Raw genomic sequence first — 27,419 nt, 5'->3', positions numbered from 1 at the left:
ACGCACACACATGCTCACATGCACATAGAGACACACAGGCATACATACACACATGGGCTCCCACACACACACATGCTCACATGCACGTACAGAGACACGCACATACACACAGGCTCCCACGCACACACATGCTCACGTGCACATAGAGACACACACACACACACACACAGGCTCCCACGCACACACATGCTCACGTGCACATAGAGACAAACGCACACACACACAGGCTCCCACGCACACACATGCTCACATGCACATAGACACACACGCACACACACACAGGCTCCCACGCACACACATGCTCACATGCATATAGAGACACACACACACACACAGACACAGGCTCCCATGCCCACACATGCTCACATGCATGTAGAGACACATGCACAGACACACGGGCTCCCATGCACACACATGCTCACATGCACATAGAGACACAGGCACACACACACACAGGCTCCCACGCACACACATGCTCACGTGCACATAGAGACACAGGCACACACACACAGGCTCCCACGCACACACATGCTCACATGCACATAGAGACACACGCACACACACACGTGCTCCCACGCACACACATGCTCACATGCACATACAGACACACGCACACACACACAGGCTCCTACGCACACACATGCTCATGTACACATAGAGACACACGCACACACACACAAGCTCCCACGCACACACATGCTCACATGCACGTACAGACACACGCACACACACACAGGCTCCCACGCACACACATGCTCACATGCACGTACAGACACACGCACACACACACAGGCTCCCACGCACACACATGCTCACATGCACGTACAGACACACGCACACACACACAGGCTCCCACGCACACACATCCTCACGTGCACATAGAGACACAGGCACACACACACAGGCTCCCACGCACACACATGCTCACATGCACATAGAGACACACGCACACACACACACAGGCTCCCACGCACACACATCCTCACGTGCACATAGAGACACAGGCACACACACACAGGCTCCCACGCACACACATGCTCACGTGCACATAGAGACACACGCACACACACACAGGCTCCCACGCACACACATGCTCACATGCACGTACAGACACACGCACACACACACGGGCTCCCACGTACACACATCCTCACATGCACATAGAGACACAGGCACACACACACGGGCTCCCATGCACACACATGCTCACGTGCACATAGAGACACAGGCACACACACACAGGCTCCCACGCACACACATGCTCACATGCACATAGAGACACACGCACACACACACACGGGCTCCCACGCACACACATCCTCACATGCACATAGAGACACACGTCACACACACACACGGGTTCCCACGTACACACATGCTCACATGCCCATAGAGACACACGCACAGAGACACAGCTAAGAAACAGCAAGTTCAGACAGATGCAGACAGGGCCCACCAGCAGCAGGAGGATGCATCCTGCACCTTCAGCATAGAGTCAGGAGACCGGCTGGGCACGGAGCCCTCGGCCCCACACCAGGGGAAGAAGGAGTAGGGGGACGCCAGGGTGGCCAGGGCTGCCAGCGGAGCCCGAGCCCAGCCTGCTCCCCTATGAGCAGGCTGCAGGGCCTGGCAGCACCAGCCCTGGGCCCACGGGGGCAGCAGGCTCCGGGGTGGGGCTCTGCCTGCCCTGTGGTTTCTCTCAGAATCGTGGGCCCTTCCAAGGAACTGGGCGCTCCCCCCTCTGCCTCCCACGCAGCACCTGTCCCCAGGGCCAAGGGCGGGGTGGGACAGACCGGGACACACTGCCCTGGGGGGCAGGGAGGTCGGGCTGGGCCCTGTCTCTCCCAGGCCTCATGTCCAGGCCTCCCAGAGCCCTGGCTCTGCCCCATGCCACCCAGCCGAACCCCACGGCAGCATGTCCACGTCTTCTGAATGAGCCCGAATGGCCCTCCGAGGGCACCAGGACTGACAAGGCCACCTCCACGCAGCCTCCCGCATGGGGACTGCTGGCCCTGGGCATCCTGGGTCAGGAGGGAGGGATCCTGATGTGTCCCGCTGCGAAACTCGGCACAAGGCCTCGCAGGAACTCACGCTGTGAACGGGGTTGGCAGGTCCCCGTGGCCTCCCCTGCGTGTGTGCCCAGGCTGGCAGGCAGGGGTTTGTGGGCACGCACAGGCCTGCAGGACATGAGTGCACCGTGAGGGTGAGGCCCAGCCCAGTGCTTCACAGCTGCCCCAGCACACCCGAGCCAGATGCCCGTCCATGCCCCCCGTGGTGAACACCCACAGAACACACCCACGGCACAGTGCACCCCGGGCTGCGGCACAACAGCCGTCCTCCAGAGCCACCGGCCAGCCTCACAGCCGGTCCAGCCTGCCCACGGTCCCGGCCGGCCCTCCCTGGATGCACCGCCCGGGTGCAGCCCCAGGAAGAGCCCGGCTGCAGGACACGGACTCGGGAAGGAGTGTGCGGGCAATGGCCGAGATCCCCTGCCAGTGGGACGCCTGGCCGGGGGGGGGCTGCCTGTCCCCAGGGGACTCATGCCCGGCACACTCACCCCCAGAGCCTCTCCTCCAGGCAGTGGGACACAGGAACAAGGGAACGTGCCACAAGGAACCCTGCATCAACGTCTCAGGCATGTGGCCACGAGGCTGTGGCTTCTCGTGCCCGTGACCCCCCTTCCTGGGGCACCCCAGTGACCAGCAGTGTGTGTCGCAGGGCACCGAGTCAGCCGGCCATCGAGGGACAGAGACCACAGCTGGGCAGCAGGGACCACGGACAGGAGCCCACTGCGTCCACGGCACAGGGGCCTCATGTACAACCTTGACGTTGCTGACAGACTCCCTAAGAGCATAAAGAAAGAGGAACTTCCAGGGCTGCTGAGGCCCCATGGGGGTTCCCACCCCATTTTGAGTCAGAGCACTGAGGCAGAGCTCCCCTCCACCCATGCTGGCCAAGCTGAGCTGCTCCCTGCTGAGCTGGGCACAGCTGCACCGAGCTATGCGGGAATGGGCTGGCCCGGGCAGACCTGCACCACACCCCAAACAGGCCACAGGCCCCATCCCAGGGCAGGAGGCTGAGGGGCCAGAGCCAGGCTCCAAGCCCACCCCTGCCGTCACCACGCCTGTGTGCAAGTCTCCGACAGCCCTAGGCCCCGTGTTCCAGCCGTGCTCACACACACACACACACACACACACACACACACACACGTCCATGTGAAAAGCGGCACACACCTGGCCCACACTCCGCGCACACAAGGTCGGAGGCACCCGGCTCCGACGCGCCACGCGGGAGCCCCAGGGCCATGCACACGCCACACCCTCACTCATCAGCGTGGAAGCCCACTGTGCAGGGGACGGTGGGCCAGGGAGGAGGAGCCCGGGGACACCGGGGGCCCGGGATAGGGCCGGGGGCAGCTCTGGGCACCTCGGGCCTCCGCGAGGTCCGCACGGACCAGCCAGCCCCCCGGAGCACCCACGTCATGGATTCGCGGGGCTACCCCAGGTCCTGTGAGCTCGGCTACACAGCTGAGCCCCTCAGGGCTCCGGGCAGGCTGCAAATGCGTGTACACGTCACAGAGGTCCTCAGGCTGGCGGGAGTAACACTGAGTGGGGACGGGGCTGGGGGACGGGCCGGGGGCCACGGGCCGTGCAGGGATAGCAGAGCCGCTGGGCGGTCTGGGCCAGGGCTGCGGGTGGGGACCCACAGAGAGCGGGTCCCTGCCACACCTGCAGCCCCGCGGGGCATCGGACCCCGGCCACCAGGGCCGGATGCAGAGCGGGTGGGCTGGGCGGCTGGACTGGCCGGCCTGCCACTGCAGCCACCAGCAGGACGGCGGAGGCCAGGGCGTCATGATGCTCTCCCCTCCTCGGGGTGGGGGGCCAGGCCTGCCGTCCCCACCAGCCCGTGCGGAGGCTGCGCCGGGGCCGGCTGACCGGCCCGTGCCCGCAGAGCTGGAGCTCCAGGAGCTCTGTGCGGATGCCGCCGAGAGCACGGAGCTGGACGAGCTGTGGGCCAGCCTGCTGGTCTTCGTCATCCTCTTCCTGGTCAGCGTCAGCTATGGAGCCACCGCCAGCCTGTTCAAGGTGGGAGCCTGGAGGCCCGCGGCCAGGGCGGGGCAGGCCCGGAGGGAGGGAGCGCGCCCGAAGGAGCCGTCCTCACGCGCGTGCCCTGCCCCCAGGTGAGGTGGGTCCTGGCCGCCGTCCTGCAGGAGAAGCCCCAGGCCAGCCGAGACTACGCCAACGTCGTGCGGCCCGCAGACTAGGCCCGGGCACAGAGCAACGAGGCCCTGCTTTCCCCTCCCCGTGTCGCAGGCGGTCAGCTTGCCCGCCGTGGGAGGCGAGGCCACAGCCAACACACGCTGACCAGCACGCAGACACGCAGACGGCTCCAGCTCAGCTCCAAGGCCCCAGGCCCCACGGGCACCTGCCAATCACAGCCCCGACCCCAGCCCGCTCTGGGACAAGCCCCTCCCACGCAGTGACCTGAGCTGGGCACGGGTGCTGGCCCCTGGGCTCTCCCTGGTCCTGGGGGTCAGGGCTACTTCTGCTCTCACGGAACAGCCCCCAGAGCACAGGGAGGGGGAAGCCCATGGCCCGCCCACCACTCAGAGTCCAGAGCCAAACCGGGACTCACAGTCCAAGTCCAGTGCGGGACCTCGGCTCCCACACTGACTCCCACCTCCCCGGCACCGGGTCCAAGTGCCCTGCCCCTGCCCAGCCCCGGGCCCCTGCCCAGCCCTCCTGCCGGCCACTGGCAGCTCCCACCCTGCACAATGCCAGGACAGAGAAGAGCTGCTGGGGAGAAGCCACGGGACGGCTCGGGGCTGTGGCCAGGACTCCTGGGGTGGGAGGAGGGGTCTCCCAGCAGAAGGAGCTTCCCAGGGGTCCCGCCTCAGCCAGCAGCGCCCAACCCCATCCACCCTGGCCTCCCCTCTCACTCCGAGCTTGGCAGCCCTGTTGCCTTCCTTTTGAGTCCCTCAGTAAAGTTCCTTTTTACAAATCCCATGCCGCCCGAGCACGCTTTGGGAGAGGTATCCACCGACCTGTGGGGCTGGGGGGCGGGCCCCCCCAACGATGTGGACAAGCGTCCAGAGGGAAGGGAGCAGAAGGCCCAGGTGGCCAGCCGGCTGCTCCCTGCGACTGTCCCTTTGACACCCCCAGAGGCACCCAGCTCAGTCCCTTGCACCTGCTCTCCTGGTCTCCAGCCAAGACTCACCACCCTTTCCCACGCCGACATGAAAGGCACGGTCTCCCCTGGACACACCCAAAGCAGCTACTTCCGTGGTCAGCGCAGGAGGCCATAGGAACACAGCTGCACAAGCACCAAGCCCAGAGCCACCATGGGCCTCCAGGGACCGCCGGTCGTCCCCCCAGCTGTCCACCCCCTGAGCGCACACACACAGACCAAGCCTGGGCCCCCATCCCGCCAGCCAGCCTGGAGGTCCCCATGAGCTGAGCGAGACACAAAGCAAGAGCTGTCGGGGGCTGGCCACCGCCGTCCTCAAGAAGAGGCCTGAAGAGCCCGGAACGCAGGAGCCAAGGTGCGGGACAGACGGCCAGCTGGCCAGGCAGTGTTGGGCTTGAGGCTGCGCCCCTCTCAGAAGAAAGAGGTGGTTTCCCGGCCTGGAGACCCCGTCCCACTCGGGTCTCTGCAAAGTCCACTAGAAACGGGGAGACTATGTGAACACGCGTGATGAGAGGCAGGATTCCCTCATCTACCAAGAGTGCTCAGGACCCAAGACAAGGAAAGACGTGAGCAGCCCGGGGCGCCCTCTGGGCCCTGTCTGGGGCGCGTGAACTGTAGGTACCACGGCTCAGGGCCCGTGGCCACACGTCCAGCGCACAAATCCCCAGTCCTCTGGACGGGAGATTCCACACGTGGGGACGGCCCTCTGGAGACAGGCTCCATCCCTGACGCTTGTCACACAGACTCAGAGGCGGACTCGGTCCCGGACCAGGGAGGGAAGTGAGCGAGGCTAGCGTGCAGGCTGACGGGGGTCGGACCTTGGCCGCTGGCCTCCCGCCCGGGGCACAACTCCCAGGACCCGACAGCTCCGAGGCTCATTCCCAGACCTGGAGGGTTTGGTCTAAATAGAACATCAGGGAAGCAGGGGTGCGGGCTGAAAACAGGACGAGGCCACGGCACGGCCCCACCCGGCACTCATGCAGGGACACACGCCGTCTCAGGAAACCCACCCCACACTGATCAAATAAAGGAGATTTTCAGCTTTAAGGCCATTCTGGAGCACCCAGCCAGGCTCTACTCTAACTGGGACCAGAGTCACAGGGATGTGACCAGACCTCAGAGCAGGGGCTCCATCTCTGCCCCCAGCACACTCTGCATGTCAGCTTTGGCTGTGGACAACCTGCAGGAAACATCCAGATAAGTCCTCACAACGTCGGAGCCATGCAGCCTCGCACAGACGCAACAAGAGATGATCTGGAGCTTTCTGGAATGTCCTTGGTCACGAAGATCTGTACCTCCGATGGGAGAAACCCTGCCCTAAATGCTGCTGCCAGGGCCAGCGCGGGTCCCAGGGCTGTCCTCACTGGGCCTCCAGGAAAATGCTTCTCCTTCTCCCTTACAGTTTTTAAAAGGGGGTGCATGCTAGAACATGCCCTGTATTCTCCCCACGGGCTCTAGGGCCCATGAGAGCACAGCAAGGGGGGAGGAAAGTACCACGGACCTGGAACCTGGATAACGCCCAAAACTACACATAGATAGATAGAGAGATAGCTAGATGGAGAGAGATGGTTAGATGGATGGACTGATGGATGGTTGGATAGACAGATGATAGATAGATACAAATAGAAGATAGATAATACGTGGATGGATGGAGAGATGATAGATAGATGATAGATAGATAGATAGATAGATAGATAGATAGATAGATAGATGATAGAAGTATAGATAGATGGATGGATGGATGGACAGATGATAGATACGTAGCTAAATGGATAGATAGATACATGTATATAGATAGATGATAGATAGATGATGATGATAGATATATGATTGATAGAAAGATGATAGATAGATACAAATAGAAGATAGATAATACGTGGATGGATGGAGAGATGATAGATAGATGATAGATTAGATAGATAGATAGATAGATAGATAGATAGATAGATAGATAGATGATAGATGATAGATAGATAGATGATAGATAGATGATAGATAGATAGATAGATAGATAGATAGATAGATAGATAGATAGATAATAGATAGATGATAGATAGATGATAGAAATAATGCAATTTTAAGGGAGTTTTGTTCATTTGGAGCTGACAAGACCCACACCCACCAGCAAGGTTCTCCGAACTCAGGCCTGGGTGCCTTCCTCCCATCTCCTGGACTGACGGTCCCCCAAGGGCAGAGCTGACTGTCTTCCTTCTTCGACTGGTGCCCCAGGTCAGGAGACCTGGCCCGTGGACCCCAGCACAAGGAAAACAAGGGCTCCCTCACACCGGCCCTGAGAGCCAGAGGCCGTTGCACATGGCAGAATGCATCTCCCACAAGCCTGGGAGGCCAGTGTGTCTGTCACCGGTCAGGAGGGCCAGCGGGGTCCTGGCACAAGGGGATCACAGCCTGAGAGCAGGCCGCAGGGTGGACACTGCCAGGGATGCTGCCTTCACGGTCCCTCCCAGCAGGAAGGGGCTCCCTTCTCAGGGTCCCACAGACCCACTTGCTTTCCTTCTGTTATGAACCCAGCACAGTGGGCTCAATGCTGACCCCAAAAGCTATGTCCACTGCCTAATCCCTGCAACCTGTGAATGCGACCTCCTTTGCAAAAGGGTGTTTGCCGATGTGATTGACGTTAAGGACCTTCAGGTGAGATGGTCCAGCCCCTAAATCTGATGGTAGGTGTCCTTACAAGAGGCTGGGGAGGAGAGACACAGACAGAGGAGAAGCCCCATGAAGATGGAGACACGGGAGGGAAGAGTGGGTACAGAAGCCCAGAGGTGACCCTGACCCGTGGAAGGCGCTGGGTAACGCCAGGCATGGACGCTGACCCGTGGAAGGCGCTGGGTCACGCCGGGCACGGACCCTGACCCGTGGAAGGCGCTGGGTTACGCCGGGCACAGACCCTGACCCGTGGAAGGCACTGGGTCACGCCGGGCACAGACCCTGACCCGTGGAAGGCGCTGGGTAACACCAGGCATGGACGCTGACCTGTGGAAGGCGCTGGGTCATACCGGGCACGGACCCTGACCCGTGGAAGGGGCTGGGTCACGCCGGCGCAGACCCTGACCCGTGGAAGGGGCTGGGTCACGTCGGGCACAGACCCTGAACCGTGGAAGGCGCTGGGTCACGCCAGGCGTGGACGCTGACCCATGGAAGGGGCTGGGTCACGCCGGGCGCGGACGCTGACCCGTGGACGGTTCCAGTCGATGAGAACAAAGTGCACATCCAATCTCCTTCCTTACTTCCTGGTGATGGCCCAAGTCTACACAAGTCTACACATGACTCACGCTCCCCTCGGAAAGTGCAGGCAGCACCCGTCCCCACTCCGCCATCACTGTGCCGTCACCCCCGTGACTTCCTTCTCTTACGACCGGAAGGCCGTGTTCCTTCACACAAGTTTCGGTTACAGACAAGGAGCACGGACGAGCGTTTCCACACACCCCGGAGCCTTCCATGTCCCAGACTCCGCCGGGACGACGCGCTCGCGTCACGCTACGTTTGCTACCAACGCTGAGCCGGCCTAAGCAGATCCCGGGGCGCCGAAGCCCACGGTTGCCGCTGGGCTCAGCACCTGTGGTGGCCCCGACGGTGAGCCTGACCAAGGCACCCCGTGCCCCCCCGCCCGGGCCCCGGCCTGCAGGGCACTGTCCGTGGTGCTGCCCGGTCGAGCTGCCCCATCTCCTTGCCTCCGCAGCAATCCCCCTCCACAGAAGCTCCCTCTGCTCCCCGTCCCCTCCTCGCCCTGCCGCCCAAGCCCGGAAACGCCTCCTCTGCCCTCGTGGTTAGCGTGCTTCCCGGACGTGGTGCATGGGGATGGGGCAGCGTGGAGCCTTCTCCAGCCGGCCCCTGACTCGGGACGCCGCGGCCAGAGTGGGGTCCACATGTGCCCACGGGGGCTGAGGGCCCGGGCGGCTCCTCAGGAACGGGCCTGAGGAGGCTGGCGTGCGGGGGCCTTGGCCGCGGGAGCCCTGCTCCACCTTCGCCACAGAACACTCGCTTCCCAGTGGGGGGAATATCCACTATCCAAGCCCACGGCCACTGCTTGGAAGAGGAGCTGCTTTCGGGAGCCCATACGGATTCTGCCCCCGTCAATCCCGAAGAGAGAAAACCCCAGCGGCCTGACGCGGAAGGGAAGCCACGGTGGATTTCTCTCCCCGTCAGCACGAAGGGGCACAGGCTGCTCTCCCCCGAGGCCCGAAGTCCGGCCCCCACGCGTGCACTGCGCACCCGCCTTCCAAATCGGTGTCCGAGGGAGACCCCGCTGTCCCTACCACACTCGGCAGGCCCCTCCTCCTGCGCTCCTCCACGCACACTCCGGATCCCTGCCTCCGTGCTACCCGGCACGCTCCGGAGCATTGGCGGGGCAAGGAAGTCCAAAAGCCCGTGCGAGGCCTTCCTTCTCCAGACACGGTCTAACAGCTGCAGGCAGGTGTCCCGGGCAGCCCCCACGTGCCCTCGAGCAAATCGCTCCTTCTTTCTCCTGGAGACTCTAAAAGGCGTGGACAGACCGGCACTGGGCCGCAGGGCAGGCCCAGGGGGAGCCGCCGGCCCACGCGCTTCCGGTGGGCGGGGGGCGTTCCAACCACACAGGCTCCCAGATCAGGGGAGTCGGGGGGCAAGGGCAGACCCTCCCACGGGCCTCCCAGCTCTGCTTCGGGGGGCACGGCGAGACCCACAGAGGTTGCTGCCACGGTTTCCACTGGCTGAGGGGACCCGGGCCACGGCGGCTTCAGACACGCCGCCCTCCAAACATGCACTTTGAGGTCACGTAATTTCGAGCTGCAGCCATGGACAGAGCCCGAGGTGGACAGAACTCTACCTGGGGGACCAACCTGCTGTGTGGACAGGACAAGCCCGGGGCTGGTCCGCAGACTACGGTTGGGACCGTGTGCGCCCAGGCTGCGGGTCGGCCGGGGCACAAGGAGGAGCCCACCAGGGCTGGGGCAGCTCAGGGCTCAGCTGAGAGCAGGGTGGACTCGTCTGCAGGGGAACAGGAAGCAGGCATATCCCTGCAGGAGGCAGAGAGCAAGAGCAGCACATGGTGGGAGGTTCCTCTGCTCTCCCTTGGGCCCCCGGGCACCCGCCACACCCCACCCCACACGCCCACCTGGGGAAGCCTTGGCCGTGCCCGGACTCCCCCCAGGCCCTCTGAGACAGAAAACACCCAGAAAAAAAGGGAACTTCAGGAAGCAAACCATGCCTCTTGGTTTCAATCCTGTTCTTAGTCTTCCCGGGGCTGCCTGGACGCTAGGAAGCAGGGCTGTGGGCACAGAGCTCAGCCACGTGTGCCTGGACCACGGCAGGGAGGAGGCAGCATGCAGGGGCGAGCATGCCTGCAGGGGAGCCGCTTCCACAGTTGCGACCATGGTGAGTGGGGTCTGCACGGAGCCCGGACCGCGGGAGTGAGGTGGGATAGCAGAACCAGCTACAGGAGCTGACGGGAGACCAGGCCCTCAGGACCCCATGCAGGGGCTGGAGCAGCTGAAGCAACACAGGGAAGGCAGGCTGCCCGGGGTCCGTGGCACCAACCCAGGGCAGGCACGAGGGAGGCAGGGGAGGGGCTCACCCACGCCAACACTGCTGGACGCACCAACGCTGATGAAGGAACCCAGGACGGGGACCGTCCAACCATGACAGGCACGGTCGACAGAAGCCTGAGGGTTGCCCTTACCCACCGGTGCTGGCAGCCCAGGGGCTGGACCAGCCTGACCACTGTAGGACGAATGCCAAGGCGGACAGATGGGTCTGAGGTGAGGACACAGGGAGGGGCTGGCTCAGCACAGGGGATGCAGAGGCCACCAAGTGGGCTAATGGTCCTGTCCAGGCCAAGGGAACCAGCTGAAGCCCCATGACAGGGTCAGAGGAGCTGCCTATGGGACCCTGGGCTGCATCCCATGAATAGGACAAGAGCAGAGCAGAGCAGGAGGGCCTGGCAAGGCTCCCGTGGGCTCAGAGCCCAGACAGCACAGAGGCTGAGCAGGGAGCTCAACAGCTGCAGGAGCCCCAGGTGTCGGCGTCAGAGGCCTGACCTGGGCTAAAGGGTCTGGGACGGGAGGCAGAGGCCAGGGAGGCCTAGGGACACAAGGAAGTCTGGGGCTGAGCTCAGGGACCTGTGTGGGAAAGACCATAGGGCTGGAGGGGCAGGGGGCTGCTGTGGTCCATGAGCTCCAAGGACTAGGGAAGACCAGCTGGAGGTGAGCAAGGGCCTGACAGGGCAACACAAGCAGGAGATGGGCCAGGAGCTCAAGGCAGCCAGCAGAGCTCGTGCAGGTGAGCAGGGGCGGATGGGAGAGCAGGAGGGGCAGGGGGCTTCCCCAGGGGCTCAGGGAAACAGGCAGAGCTCCTGCAGATGAGCAGCGGCGGGTGGGAGAGCAGGAGGGGCAGGGGGCTGTCAGGGGTGCACGGGAGCAGGCAGAGTTCTTGCAGGTGAGGAGGGGAGGGTGTGAGAGCAGGAGGGGCAGGGGGCTACGCCAGGACCTCAGGGGAGCAGGCAGAGCTTGTATAGGTGAGCAGGGGCGGATAGGAGAGCAGGAGGGGCAGGGGGCTGCCCCAGGGGCTCAGGGGAGCAGGCAGAGCTTGTGCAGGTGAGGAGGGCAGGGTGGGAGAGCAGGAGGGGTAGGGAGCTGCCCCAGGGGCTCAGGGGAGCAGGCAGAGCTCCTGCAGGTGAGCAGGGGCGGGTGGGAGAGCAGGAGGGGTGGGGGGCTGCCCCAGGGGCTCAGGGAAACAGGCAGAGCCTGTGCAGGTGAGCAGGGGCCAGTGGGAGAGCAGGAGGGGCAGGGGGCTGCCCCAGGGGCTCAGGGGAGCAGGCAGAGCCTGTGCAGGTGAGCAGGGGCGGGTGGGAGAGCAGAAGGGGTGGGGGGCTGCCCCAGGGGCTCAGGGAAACAGGCAGAGCCTGTGCAGGTGAGCATGGGAGGTGGGAGAGCAGGAGGGGCAGGGGGCTGCTCCATGGGCTCAGGGGAGCAGGAAGAGCTCCTGCAGGTGAGCAGGGGAGGTGGGAGAGCAGGAGGGGTAGGGGGCTGCCCCAGGACCTCAGGGGAGCAGGCAGAGCTCTTGCAGGTGAGCAGGGGCAGGTGGGAGAGCAGGAGGGGTAGGGGGCTGCTCCAGGGGCTCAGGGAAGCAGGCAGAGCTCTTGCAGGTGAGCAGGGGCAGGTGGGAGAGCAGGAGGGGCAGGGGGCTGTCAGGGGTGCACCGGAGCAGGCAGAGTTCTTGCAGGTGAAGAGGGGAGGTGGGAGAGCAGGAGGGGCAGGGGGCTGCCCCAGGGGCACAGGGGAGCAGGCAGGGCTTTTGCAGTGACCAGGGAGCTGGGAGGGCAGGGGCGACAGAGCTGCCCCCGGAGGGCTCCGGGTATGAAGGCAGAAGGACTGAGCTCACAGGAGCTTGGACCTGCTGTGAGCTGAGCAGGTGCAGGGGACAGAGACAGCTGAGGGCTCGGGCCCAGGTGAGCGTCCCTGCACATGCGGTACAGGGTGAGCTGGCCGGGCCGGGTGGACACGTTAGGGTGGAGACTAGAGCCTGGCTGAGAAGGTCTCTGGGGCAGAAGGGGCAGGAGTGGCCACCTTTGAGGGGCCGAGGGTGACCACAGGTCTTTGTCCCAGGGCCTGAGTCCTGTGCCTGACGCTCTTGGGGCCGAGGAACAGAGGGTTGACACGCCCAAGCCAGCGGGGAAGCACGGGGCAGTGGGCCCAGTGGAGGAGAGAATCAGGGGCCGGATCGGAGCTAGAGGCAGGGCTGCAAGCCTGGGGTGTGGGTGGGATGGGACGTCAGGCAGGACCCTCGGCCTCAGCAGAGGGGATCTGGGTCAGAGAGCATAGGCCTGGCTGGGGTTGGGGGTCTGAGGTGCCCTGGGGTGCTGGCACCACGCAGGGGAGGACAGCCAGGGCACGGCAAGGCTCCCCTCCACCACGCTGAGGGTCAGACAGGCTCAGGGAAGACATCGGCTGAAGGAGGACTCTGGGGACGGCAAGGAGCTGGACAGACCCCAGAGCAGGGATGGCCAAGGCCTGGGGCACTGATGGGAAGGGCCCTCAGTGAGCTTAGGAGGCCATGCCAGGAAGACCTGAGGAGGGACCAGCGGGTTCAGGGCAGGAACAGGGGCTGGGGCCTGGCTGCTTTGGCTGCACAGCCGACCCAGAAGATGTGGGGTCTGCAGTCCAGTCGGCAGGCCTTGATGAGGGCCCCGGGCTGAGGGTCACGGGCAGTGGGTGGAGGCACGTTTCCCCTCGTCCAAGGCAGAATCAGGAGGGGACAGCAGGGCAGTGGGCTTAGGGGACCAGCAGGAGCTGGCTGCGAGCAGGGGCCACAGGTCAGGGCTCAGACAGAGGGCTTGGTCAGGCTGGACACCCAGAGGAAGCCTGGGTGGGGACCCAAAGCCTGAGGCCCACAGGACTCTGACCCAGGTGGTCACCCAGCGCTGACCGGGTTGATGAGTCTGGCACCTGTGGCCCCAGAGAACTAAGCCAGGCAGCTGGTCTGGAGACGTCCAGGAAGCACATGGGCGCTGGGCCCAGGGATACCCCAGGCCTGGGCAGCTGCTGTCCTGCCCTGACCCTGGCAGGGGTGAGACCCCGGTGCTCACACAGCCTCCTCTCTTGCAGCCTCCACCACGGCCCCATCGGTTTTCCCACTGGCCTCCGGCTGCGGGGCCACGACCGGCTCCACAGTGGCCCTGGCCTGCCTGGTGTCCGGCTACTTCCCCGAGCCAGTGACCGTGTCCTGGAACTCCGGCTCCGTGACCACCTTCCCGTCCGTCCTGCAGTCCTCAGGGCTCTATTCTCTCAGCAGCATGGTAACAGTGCCCTCCAGCCAGTGGCCCAGTGACACCTTCACCTGCACCGTGGCCCATCCGGCCAGTAATACCAGGGTGGAAAAGACAGGTGAGAGGGCGGGCATCAGGGAGGGTGTCCACTGGGAGACAGGCCAGGTCAGCTGGCCCGCTGCATCCCAGGGCACAGGGGAGGTACCGCTGTCTCTCCCACCTGAAGGCCCCCAATTCTGGGAGGTCCTCTGGGTGTTGCTGCCTGGCCCACTGCAAGCACAGGCAGCTTACCCCCACTGCAGTCCCTGGTCTGGGAACCCCCCAAGACCTGGTCCTTGCCTACACCCACCCCAACCTGTCCCCACCCCAGGCTCCCAGTAACCCCCAGTCTGCTCTCTCCACAGTGCCCAAAAAATGTCTCTGCAAGGAATGTCCCAAATGTCCAGGTGAGTCAGCAGGGCCTCGCTCTCCACCCCAAGCAGATGGCCCACACACACCACAGCCTGGTGGGGGGAATGGATGTTCAAGAGGAAGCCCACCCACACGCTGACCCCTGCACTCTCTCTCCCTTACCATCCCAGATTTCTCGGGAGGGCCTTCGGTCTTCATCTTCCCCCCGAAAGCCAAGGACACCCTCTCCATTACCCGAACCCCTGAGGTCACATGTGTGGTGGTGGACCTAGAAGACTCTGAGGTCCAGATCAGCTGGTTCGTGGGTGACCAGGAGGTGCGCACGGCCAAGACGAATCCACGCGAGGAGCAGTTCAACAGCACCTACCGTGTGGTCAGTGTCCTTCCCATCCAGCACCAGGACTGGCTCAAGGGGAAGGAGTTCACCTGCAAGGTCAACAACAAAGCCCTCCCATCCCCCATCGTGAAGACCATCTCCAAGGCCAGAGGTGGGCAGCAGGGTGGGGGTGCAGGGAGGGTCCGGGGTGGGGGCCTTGCAGACCAAGACCAGCCCTTCATCCTCGGAGTGACCATGTGTGCTGACCTCTGACCCACAGGGCAGGCCCAACAGCCCAATGTGTACGTCCTGCCGCCACCCCGGGACGAGATGATCAAGACCACAGTCAGCGTGACCTGCCTGGTCAAAGACTTCTACCCACCTGACATTGATGTCGAGTGGCAGAGCAATGGACAGCAGGTGCCAGAGACCAATATCCGAACAACCCCGCCCCAGCTGGACGCGGATGGGACCTACTTCCTCTACAGCAAGCTCTCGGTGGACAAGAACCGCTGGCAACGCGGAGATGTCTTCACGTGTGCGGTCATGCATGAAGCCCTACACAACCACCACACACAGAAATCCATCTCCCAGTCTCCGGGTAAATGAGTAACACTCCCGGCACCCCTGCAAGCCCCCCACCCATGGGCTCTCGGGGTCCCACGAGGACGCCGCAGCCCCCACCCCTGTGTACATACCTCCCGGGCAGGCACCCCTGCATGAAATAAAGCACCCAGCACTGCCCTGGGACCCTGCGACGCTGTCATGGTTCTTTCCGAGGCAGGCTCAGGACACCCGGGCCTCTGGGCGGCACAGACAGGCCGGCTCCCAGGCTAAGGGGTCACCACTGGTGACAGAGAGCAGGACTCACGGGGGCCTGGACCCCGAGTGGGCAGGTCTGCACAGGCTGCCACAGCGTGTGGCCAGGATTGCCTGAGGCAGGAGAGGGGACTTTCTCAGAGGTGGCAGGCGCTCCGGGCCGTCCCTCAGGCCAGGGGCTACCCAGGGCTGGAGGGTGTGGACAGGGATTGCAGAAGCCCCTCCAGAGCCCCCAGGGAAATGAGCGCACGCTCTTTCCCACCTCTGTACCAGCCCAAGCTGTGGGATGCTGGCCTGTCCTCCTGCCCTGGGCCCCCTGTCCCCTGGGCCTCCTGAGACGTTGTGTGCCAGCTCTGTGCCAATGCAGTAGCCGTGCCTGACCCGTGTGTGGGGACAGGCCCTCCTTTGCCCTCAGCACTCCACGAACAGGTCCCCACCCTCCCTCAAGTGCGGGGGTCCTGCCTGGCTTCATCCTGCCTGGGGCCAGGCCTGTCCACTCGTGGGGACACTCCTCCTCAAACCCCAGAGGTGCAGAGGCAGGGGGCCCTGCGTACCCAGGGGAGGGACCACCCCAGAGGCCCACTTGGACGCTGAGTCCACACCCACTGAAAACAAGCCTGTCCCGCTGAGCAGCGCCACCTGCACGCACACACACACTCACACGTATGCACATGCGGGTCCATGCACACACATGGGTGCACACTCACACACATTCACACACGTGTGTCCATGCACACATGCGCGTACACATTCACATGCATGTCCATGCACACGTGTGCACACCATGACGTGCACACTCACATGTGGTTGTACATGCACACACACATGGGTGCACACTCACACGCGCACGTCCATGCACACAGGCCTTACACACTGGGCCTCACACGGGACAACCGGCATGGGCCCAGACCAGAGCCGGTCTCGGGAACCCTCACCATGGACACCAGCCTGCTCCCTACCCCCTCCAACACCCATCAGCTGCTCAGCAGCTCATCCACACCCTGACCACACTGACCAGCCCTCCTCTACCCCAGGGCACCTGCACCCCTCCCAACACCCACAAAACCCCCACACCCAGCTTGTCCTGACACCCCCACCTACTCATTCTCAAGGACACTCCCTGACACTGACCAGCCCTTCCCTGGACTCTGCTGACCCTCCCACCCTCTGGACCTGGCCCCCAGGGGAAGAGGCCACGAGGCGGTCAGGGCGCCTTCCCCCAGGGGTCCCCAGCACAGGGCAGAGCAGAGAGGGAGGGGGTCCCCTACTGGCCAGTCCCAAGCTGGAGAGCTGGGGGTGCTGAGGCTGGACCCTGAGGTTGCAGAGGGCTCTGACTGTCCCCCAGGGAATCACCCCCACGGGCAGGCACGGCACTGACCACCCCCTTCCTGTCCAGAGCTGCTCCTGGACGACAGCTGTGCCGAGGACCAGGACGGGGAGCTGGACGGGCTGTGGACCACCATCTCAATCTTCATCACCCTCTTCCTGCTCAGCGTGTGCTACAGTGCCACTGTGACCCTCTTCAAGGTGGGCGTCCCCACACGTCCCCTCACTGCGGCCTTCTGTCCCCACGCTTTCCCAACATGTCCCCACACTGTCCACACACTGTTCTCGTGCTATTCCCACGCTGTCCCAAAATGTCCCCACGCTGTCCCCACGCTGTCCTCGTGCTGTTCTCGTGCTGTCCCCACGCTGTCCCAACATGTCCCCATGCTGTTCCCATGCTGTCCACACACTGTCCACACACTGTCCACACACTGTCCCCACGCTGTCCCAACATGTCCCCATGCTGTTCCCATGCTGTTCTCTTGCTGTTCCCATGCTGTCCCCATGCTGGTCCAACATGTCCCCATGCTGTCCCCACGCTGTCCACACACTGTCCCCATGCTGTCCCCACGCTGTCCCCACTCTGTTCCCATGCTGTCCACACACTGTCCACACGCTGTGCTCACAAAGTCCACATGCTGTCTTCATGTTGTCCCCATGCTGTCCCCACACTGTCCTCATGCTGTCCCCACACTGTCCCCACGCTGCCCCAACATGTCCCCATGCTGTCCTCATGCTGTCGCCATGCTGTCCCTGTGCTGTCCTCATGCTGTCTCCATGCTGTTCCCACGCTGTCCCCACACTATCCCAACATGTCCCCATGCTGTCCCCACACTGACCCCATGCTGACCCCACTGACCTAAAATTATCCCCACACTGTCCCCACACTATCCTCATGCTGTTCCCACACTAACCCCACGCTGTCCCCACACTATACCCTCACTGGCCCAAAACTGTCCCCTCTCTGTCACCACATGGACCCTGCACTGTCTACTCACTGGCCCCTCACTATCCCCATGCTGTCCCATTGCAGTTTAGACTGTCCCCACACTGTCCCCATTCTATGGCCCACTGTCCCAGATTGTCCCCATGCTGTCCCCACAGTCCCCACACACACCCTACACTCTCCCATTGCTGTCCCACACTGTCCCCACACTGTCCCCTCACTGCCCCCTCGCTGACTCAAAATTGTCCTCTTGCTGTCCCCTCACTGTCGCCTCACTCTCCCACACCTCTGACCCCTCACTGCTGCCTCACTGTCCCCTTGCTGTCCCATCACTCTCCTCACACTGACCCCTCACTGACCCCTCACTGTCCCCTCGCTGTCCCCTCGATTACCCCTCACTGTCCCCTCGCTTACCCCTCACTGTCCCCTTGCTGCTCCTCACTACCCCCTCGCTGCCCCCTCGCTGCCCCCTCATTGTCCCCTCGCTGTCCCCACACTGCCCCCTCACTATACCCACACTGACCCCTCAATGCCCCCTTGCTGTCCCCTCGATGTCCCACACTGTCCCCATACTATGGCCCACTGTCCCAAATTGTCCCCATGCTGTTCCCACAGTCCCCACACACACCCCACACTCTCCCATTGCTGTCCCACACTGTCCCCACACTGTCCCCTCACTATCCCCACACTGACCCCTCACTGCCCCCTCGCTGCCCCTTCGCTGTCCCCCTCACTGACCCCTTGCTATCCCCTCCCTGTCCCCTAGCTGCCCCCACACTTCTCCCCATCCCCTTGCTGTCCCTTCACTGCCCCCTCGCTATCCTGACATCCATCACTGTCCCCTCAGTGTCCCCTCACTATCCCCTCAGTCTCTCCTCACTGAACCCTCATGGCCTCTTTGCTGCCCCTTCACTGTCCCCTCACTGACCCGAAAATGTCCCCTCGCTGCCCCCTCACTGACCCAAAACTGTCCCATCTCTGTCCTCTTGCTGTCCCCTCACTCTCTCCACACTGTCCCCTCGCTGTCCCCTCACTGCCCCCTTGCTGCCCCCTCACCGCCCCCTCACTGCCCTTTCACTGCCCCTGATGTCCCCTCACTGACCCAAAAATGTCCTCTCTCTGTCCCCTCACTGCCCCCTCACTGTCCCCTCACTGTTCCCTCACTGTCCCCTCACTGACTACTCACTAACCCCTCGCTGTCCACTCCCTCTCCCCACACTGTCCCCCCACTGTTCCCCTCTCTGCCCTCTCACTGCCCCCTCGTTGCCCCCTGCTGTCCCCCCACTGTCCCATCACTATCCCCCCACTGGCCCCTTGCTGTCCCCCTGCTGTCCCCTCACCATCCTCCCGCTGCCCCTTTGCTGTCCCCCTCGCTGCCCCATCACTGTCCCCCACTGTCCCCTCGCTGCCCCCATGCTGCCTCCTTGTTGTCCCACAGCTGCCCCATCACTGCCCCATCGCTGTCCCCCCTCTATCCCCCCACAGTCCCACAGCTGCCCCCTCGCTGTCCCCCGTTGTCCCCCGCTGCCCCCTCACTGTCCCCCCACTGACCCCTCACTGACTACTCACTGACCCCTTGCTGTCCCCAAACTGTCCCCCCCGCTGCCCCCTTGCTACCCCCTTGCTGTCCCCTCACTGCCCCATTGTGTGGCCCCGTTGTCCCCCCACTGTCCCCCTTGCTGCCCCATCGCTGTCTCCACCTTGATGTCCCCTCGCTGTCCCCCTGTTGTCCCCCCGCTGCCCCCTCGCTGTCCCCCCACTGCATCCTGCTGTCCCCTGACTGTCCGCCCACTGCCCGCCCACTGTCCCCACGCTCTCCACCTTATTGCCCAGTGGCAATTCCCCTGCTGTCCCCCCTCTGTCCCCCTGCAGTCCCACAGCTGCCTCCTTGTTCTCCCCCTGCTGTCCGCGTGTTGGCCTCGCTGTCCACATCACTGCCCCCTTGCTGGCCCCACTGCCAACCACTGTCCCCTCGCTGTCCCACAGCAGCCCCTCACTGGCCCCCCACTGTCCCACAGCTGCACCAATCCCCCCGCTATCCCCCCTCTGTGCCCCCACAGTCCCACAGCTACCCCCTTGCTCTCCCCTCAGTGCCCCATCGCTGTGCCCACATTGTCCCCTCACTGTCCCACCATTGTCCCCCTGCTACCCCCAACTATCCCCCCACTACCCCCTGCTGTCCCCCCATTGTCCTCCCGCTGCCCCCTCGCTGTCCACCTCACTATCACCCTGCTGCCCCATTGCTGCCCCTCGCTGTCCCCCGCTCCCCAACACTGTCCCCTTGTTGTCCCTTCGCTGCCCCTCACTGCCCCCCGCTGTCCCCCCGCTGCCCACCACTGCCCCCTCGCTGTCCCCGTGCCCTCCCCACCAGGCACCCCACACACTCTCGCGGTCCCGGGTGTGGGTGGCAGGCTCTGGCGGGAGGCGGTCCGTGGGGTCCAGGCCTCGCTCACCCCCTGGCCCGCCCGCTGCAGGTGAAGTGGATCTTCTCCTCGGTGGTGGAGCTGAAGCGCACCATCGTCCCCGACTACAGGAACATGATCGGGCAGGGGGCCTAGGGCCGGCCCTCTGCAGCAGGTGTCCAGGGCTGCCCTCGACCCCACACAGGAACCGGCTGCATCCGTTCATGCCGCTCGGCCTGCTGCCAGGCCTGCTCCTCTGCCCTCCCACCTCACCACCCTCTGTCACCACCGCCACCCTGGGCCTGCAACTCCACCCTCCGGGCTCGTGGACACCGTGGGCTGCACCCTGCCCCTGACCCCCCGTTTGGAGGATCAACGCGACAGCAGGCTGTGCCCCCAACATGAGCTGACGGACACCGGCTGACTCCTCCCAAGCAGCCACCGAGATACGGCTGGGGCCGCACCGAGCCATCAGGGCAGGATGGCCCTCACCGGGACGGCCCCGGGCTCGGCATCCGCGGTCATCCTGGAGGAGGTGGACGGCCCGCGATCCCAGGGTCTGGCTGGCTGGGACCGACCTCGTGCAGCCCCGTCCCGGCCAGGCTCCAGAGGGCAGGACACCCCCAGAGCAGGCACGTTGTCTCAGATCCTGAGGAAGCCACGGGTCACCATCACCCCACAGAGAAGCTTCCGACGTGCCACGAATGGTCAGTCAGACCTTCTCCACCAGTGGAGATCATGCGGAAAAGGCCCCGGGCCTGCGGCCACTGCAGGAGCCCCCAGGGACAGGTGGCACCATCTGGGGAAGGAGTGACGGCAGCCAGATGGGCCTCCTGCAGAGGCACCTGCTGACCTGGTCGCCAGGCAGGCGGGACGCAGCCTCGGTGCACAGAGGTGGACGGGTGCTGGGAGGCCAGGACAGCAGGCCCAGCCCGCACCGTCCTGTGGCCCGGCCCCGAGGCACGCTGGGCAGGAACGCCTGCTTGCTCCGGGGAAATGGGGGCAGAGACAAGATGACCAGAGAGTGCCCGCAGCCTCGGGGCCTGAGACAGGCGGACCCCCAGGACGATCTCCGCCCGGGCTTAGAGCGAGTGCCAGGTCGGAGCCCCTGCATGGGAGAGACGGTTGTGCAGGGCAGGAGAAGCGGAGCCCCCATGCCCCCTGGGAGAGAATGCACACCCACCACTCAAAGGAAACCCACTGCTGTAGCTTGGGTAGTTCTTTTCTTCTCCTGAAATTTCTGGAGCGCGATAATGTCCTTTACTGCTGCTTCTCCCTTTCTTTAATGACAATAAAACATCCTAAAAATTCCAGCACTCGCTGGGGAAAGTCTTCCTCTGTCGATGCGCCTGGTGGGATGCCCGGCCTGGCTGCGCCGTGCATTGGCTCCCTCCCGCCGTGGGGGGCCAGCACCCCACAGCTCTGGGCTCCCAGTGGGTGAGGAAGGCAGCCGGGAACAGTGCAGGGCCAGGGGCCGCCTGGGCCGTGGACAGAAGCAAGAGACACGTGGTAGGTGTGCATTAGTCAGCACGGGCTGCCGGGCAAAAGAGCCACAGTCTGGCGGCTTCAACCTCATGCGTGTCTGTTTCCACAATCCTGGGAGCTAGCAGGGAGAGAGGCAGGCCTCACAGAGCGGGCGCCTCCTGGGGTCTCTGCCCCTGTCCTCACGTGGCCGGTCCTCCGTGTGTGTCTGTGTCCTCGTCGTCTGCTCTTACAAGAGCAGGAGGCCGCACTGGGGACCAGCCACACTGGGCTGGTTAATGACCTCCTTTTACCTTATCACCTCTCCAAAGACCCCATCTCCAAATACTGTCCCATTCTGAGGTCCTGGGGTCAGCGCTTCAAGACTCGAATTTGGGGGCACAATTTAGGACAGCTGTGGGACGGGAGAACATTCCAGCCCTCAGGGACCCTGGGGGCTCCAGGCTGCCGTTCTTAGGGTCACTCCACACCCTCCATCCCCTTCGCCCTACACATCTACCTAGAAGCCAATCTGCCGATGGACCACGCGGCCTGCCCAGCCCCCTCTTCCTCTCGGTCCCAGGGCTACCCCCACTCCCATCCCCTGGACCACACATCAGCCTCCATCCCACCCCCCCACATGCGAATGCCAGGATCTCCCACAACAGGTGGACCCCATGCTCTCCTGGCTGAGCAACAGGCACTGGCACAACTGTGCCCTCGCCCTCGGGGCGAGAATGCCCACTCTTTGAGAACTACCACCCACCAGGCCCTGAGGCTCCCACCTGAGACCCTCCAATGCTGTCCTACCATGAGGATCCAAGAGAACACTGAAGACGGGTAGGAGATAGAGACCCAGAGTATCAGAACCAGGGGGAGGGAGATGGGAGGTAAGAGATAGAGACACAGAGTGGGGCAGGGCAAGGTGGCAGAGGAGTGGGGGACTCCATTTCAACCGGTCCCCTGAATTTAGCTGGATATCTAGCAAACCATCATGAACACCCACAAAGACAGCCTGAGATGTAGGAATATATATCTGGATCTCTACACACAGAAAAACACCCCCTATCCCAAGATAGGAAGGAAGGAGTCATGAATCTGTGGGCCGATATCAGAAGATAAGCAGAAGGGGGACGGATCCGCCACAAGCCGACCCCGGACAGTGATATAACACTGGAGTGCAAAAGCATCCCACACCGGGGGCCGGGCGGTAACTCCCAGAGCGGCAGGGCCAGGAATGGCTTTCTAATAGTGCTCAAACATGATCCAGGACCTGTGGGGCGTGCTCCGGAACCGGGACCGCTCGCAGTTTTAGAAGCACAAAGGGCAGAGACAGTGCTGCTGGTGGGGCGACGGCTGAGGAGGTTGCTGTGGGCACGCACTGCCCGCGGGAGGCTGCAGTTCTCAGCAGCGGTTATGAAAACGGGGACCGTGTGCTCTGGAGGGTTCAGAGCAGAGCACACCATGATTTCTCTCTTCTGGGACAGAGGTCTGCGTGCAGCCATTTTTTTGGTCTCTTCCTTAGAAAAAGCACGGAAAGCTGCCAGAGAACAAAAGCTCAGAACACCAGTTTCCAGCGAGCCCAGTGCCCCCACACACACGGGGGCAGGGCAACTCTGCCCAAGCGGGGTTGCCTGAGAAACAGCGCAGCAGGCCCCTCCTCCAGAACATGGGCTGGAAGAACAAGAACACGCCAACCCGGGGGCCCCCACAAAACTGTAAAACCCCAACACCAGGGGAAAATAGTATATTGAGCTCCAGGTATTTCCTCACAGCTTGTGTATTTTTCAGATACAACTCTTTTTCTTCTTTTTCTTCTTTCTCTTATGTTTCTTCTGATTTTTTCTTTTTACCCTTTTCTCATTTCAACTAGATGTTTAAAATAACATATTTCGTAGTACTTTTTACCTTGTTTTTTTTCACACCTCTATTTTTTATAGAGATCCATGCTTCAATATAGTGCTTTTTTCCCTATGTATATTATCTTTATATATACACCACTTTTATTTTCCCTGTAACTCTGGGAAGTAGTGTCCTCTAACAAACAGAACAAAATACACCCAGGAAGAACGTAAACACCGCACCTCGCCCACACTGAGAGATAATAGACCCTGCTCCCCTCACCAACCCTTTTTCTCTTTTTTTCTTTTTTTCTTCTCCTTTTTTTTATTTTTAATTGTAAAAAAAAATAATTTTATGAATGTTATTCTTGGGTTTCATTTTGGCTTTGCTTTTTCAGCGGTGGCTTCTGACCACTCCAGACTTTTTTAGGGCACATCTTGCCCGGTCGTGGTTGAATTTTGGGCTCTGCACATTCCCTCAACCACCTCTCAACAAAATGAGTAGGAGAAGGAACTCCCAACAAAGAAAAGAACCAGAGACAGTGGCCTCTCCCGCAGACCTAATGGATATGGATATAAGCAAGATGTAAGAGATAGACTTCAGAATAGTAATCATGAAGTCAATGGCCACGCTTGAGAAAACCATTAGTGACAATATAGAATCTCTAAGGGCAGAAATGAGATCTAATCAGACCAAACATAAAAACGCTATGAATGAGATGCAGTCTAAACTGGATATTCCAACAGTTAGGGAAAATGAGGCAGAAAAATGAATTAGTGATCTAGTACACAAGCTGATAGAAAAGAACGAAGCCAGGGAGATCTGGGATAAACAGGTAAAAGCCCATGAGAACAGACTTAAAGAGATGAATGAGGCCATGAAACAGTCCACTGTCAGAATTATTGGGATCCCCAAGGGGGTGGAGGGGGGGCTAGAAGATATATTTGAGCAAATTGTAGCTGAGAACTTCCCTCATCTGGGGAAGGAAACAAGCATTCGTGTCCAAAAGGCAGAGAGGACCCCTCCCAAGATCAAAGAGAACAGACCAACGCCCTGACATATAATAGTAAAACTTGCAAATCATAGAACCAACGAAGCTATCCTGAGAGCAGCAAAGGGGAAGAGATTTCTTACCTAAGGAGGGAGAAACATCAGAATAATGTCAGACCTATCCACAGAGACCTGGAAAGCCAGAAAGGCCTGGCAAGACATATTTAGGGTATTAAATGAGAACACGCAGCCAAGCATACTTTATCCTGCAAGGTGGTCATTCAGAATTGATGGAGAGTTAAAGACCTTCCAGGACAGCCTGAAACTGAAAGAATATGTGACCACCAAGCCAGCCCTGCAAAAAATATTAAGGGGGATTCTATCAAAGAAGAAAGACCCCAAGAGTAATATGGACCAGAAATTTATAGAGACAATCCATAGAAACAAGGACTGTACAGACAATAGGATGGCAATAAATACATATCTTTCAGTAGTTACTCTCAACGTGACCACACTAAATGTTCCCATGAAACCGCACAGGGTTGCAGATTGGATAAAAAGACAAAACCCATCCATATGCCGTCTACAAGAGACTCATTTTGAACCTAAAGACACCTCTAGACTGCAAGTGAGGGGATGGAGTACAATTTTTCATGCCAACGGACCTCGTAAGAAAGCTGGGGTAGCAATTCTCATATCAGACAAGTTAGAATTTAAACCAAACGCAGTATTAAGAGATGCAGAGGGACACTATATCAATATTAAAGGGTCTCTCCGACAAGAGGATCAAACAATTGTAAATATCTATGCCTCCAGCATAAGAGCAGCCAACTATGTAAGTCAGCTGTTAACCAAAATAAACAATCATATTGATAATAATACTTTAATAGTAGGAGATTTTAACACTCCCCTCTCAGCACTGGACAGATCATCTAAGCAGAAAATCAACAGAGAAACAAGACCTCTGAATTACACATTGGACCAAATGGACTTCATAGTTATATGCAGACCATTCCACCCTAAAACAACAGAATACTCATTCTTCTCAAATGCACACGGAACTTTCTCCAGAATAGACCACGTCCTGGGTCACAAATCGGGTCTCAGCCAACACCAAAAGATTGAGATTATTCCTTGCATGTTATCAGACCACAATGCCTTGAAACTGGAACTCAACCACAAGAAGAAATTTGGAAGGAACTCAAACACTTGGAAGTTAAAGAGCATCCTGCTAAAGAATGATTGGATCAACCAGGAGATTAAAGAACTTAAACAATTCATGCAAACTAATGACAATGAAAACACTTCAGTACAAAACCTATGGAATACTGCAAAGGTGGTCCTAAGAGGGAAATACATACCCATCCATGTCTCTCTCAGAAAATTAGAAAAATTGAAATGCACAAGCTAACCTTACACCTAAAAGAGCAGGAGAAACAATGGCAAATAAAACCTAAGCCAGGCAGGAGAAGAGAAATAATAAAGATTAGAGCAGAAATCAATGAAATAGAAACCAGAAAAACAGTAGGACAGATCAACGAAACTAGAAGCTGGTTCTTTGAAAGAATTAGTAAGATCGATAAACCTCTGGCCAGACTTACCCAAAAGAAAAGAGAAAGGACCCAAACGCATAAAATCATGAATGAAAGGGGAGAGATCACGACTAACAATAGGAAAATAGAAGCAATTATTAGAAATTATTACCAGCAACCATATGCCAACAACCTGAGCAACATGGAAGAAATAGATGCCTTCCTGGAAACTTATAAACTACTAAGACTGAAACAGGAAGAGGTAGAAAGTCTGAACAGACTGACAACCAGTAACAAACTGAAGCAGTGATCAAAAAGCTCCCAAAAAACAAGAGCCCAGGGCCAGATGGCTTCCCAGGGGAATTCTACCAAACACTTAAAGAAGAAATAATACCTATTCTACTGAGGCTGTTTCAAAAAATAGAAACAGAAGGAAAACTTCCAAACTCGTTCTGTGAGGACAGCATTACCGTGATCCCAACACCATGCAAAGACGCCATCAAAAAGGAGAATTACAGACTGATATCCCTGATGAATATGGACGCCAAAATATTCAACAAGATCTTAGCCAGTAGGATCCAACAGTACATGAAAAGGATTATTCACCATGACCAAATGGGATTCATCCCTTGGATGCAAAGGTGGTTCAACATTCCCAAATCAATCAACTTGATAGACCACATTAATATAAGAAAAGACAAGAACTATATGATCCTCTCAATTGATGCAGAAAGAGGATTTGACAAAATACAGCATCCTTCCCTGATTAAAACTCTTCTGAGAAACAAACTGAGGGCTTCAGAGGGGACGGGGTGCGGGAATGGGGATAGGCTGGTGATGGGTAGTAAGGAGGGCACGTATTGCATGGTGCACTGGGTGTTATATGCAACTAATGAATCATCGAACTTTACATCAAAAAAAATAAAAATTTAAAAATTAAAAAAAAAACATTTCAGAGTGTAAGGATAGAAGGAACATTCCTCAGTATCATGAAAACCATCCATGAAAAGCCCACAGTAATATCATCCTCAATGGGGAAAAACTGAGAGCTTTTCCCTTAAGGTCAGAGCACGACAGTGATCCCTCCTCTCACCATTGTTCAACATAGTACTGGAAGTCCTGGCCTCAGCACTCAGACAACGAAAAGAAATTAAAGGCATTGAAATTGGCAAAGAGGAAGTCAAACTGTCTCTCTTCACAGATGACATGATACATTATGTGGAAAACCCAAAAGACTCCACCCCAAATTACTAGAACTCATACAGCAATTCAGCAATGTGGCAGAATACAAAATCAATGCACAGAAATCAGTTGCTTTTCTATACACTAACGATGTTACTCAAGAAAGAGAAATTAAGCAATTGATTCCATTTACAATAGCAACAAAAACCATAAGATACCTAGGAATAAACCTAACCAAAGAGGTAAA

The 27,419-nt window shown here is 59.8% G+C and overlaps 1 long non-coding RNA gene and 3 gene segments (V, D, J or C); all 4 read left to right on the top strand.

Moving 5' to 3' along the window:
* LOC123793498 (Ig alpha-1 chain C region-like) overlaps positions 1-27,419 on the top strand; it is a 159,256-nt gene that overhangs the window by 80,349 nt on the left and 51,488 nt on the right.
* The window catches only part of LOC123793501 (Ig gamma chain C region-like), a 131,420-nt gene that overhangs the window by 80,018 nt on the left and 23,983 nt on the right, over positions 1-27,419 (top strand).
* On the top strand, positions 10,491-15,430 carry LOC123793502 (Ig gamma chain C region-like). The segment is given in 5 exon segments: positions 10,491-10,557; positions 13,785-14,063; positions 14,350-14,391; positions 14,527-14,844; positions 14,953-15,430. Coding segments are annotated over 5 exon segments (1,020 nt in total).
* Positions 16,639-21,478, top strand: LOC123793503 (uncharacterized). Its single transcript, XR_006780016.2, has 2 exons — positions 16,639-17,018; positions 20,238-21,478. It is a non-coding gene; the product is annotated as an uncharacterized LOC123793503 (long non-coding RNA).

This window comes from Ursus americanus, chromosome 26, assembly GCF_024610735.1.
Source record: "Ursus americanus isolate L20-20 chromosome 26, mUrsAme1.1.p, whole genome shotgun sequence".
NCBI classification, from domain to species: Eukaryota; Metazoa; Chordata; class Mammalia; order Carnivora; family Ursidae; genus Ursus; species Ursus americanus.
Note: the sequence above shows the minus strand (reverse complement) of the source record. Positions and strands in the feature narration are given on the sequence as shown.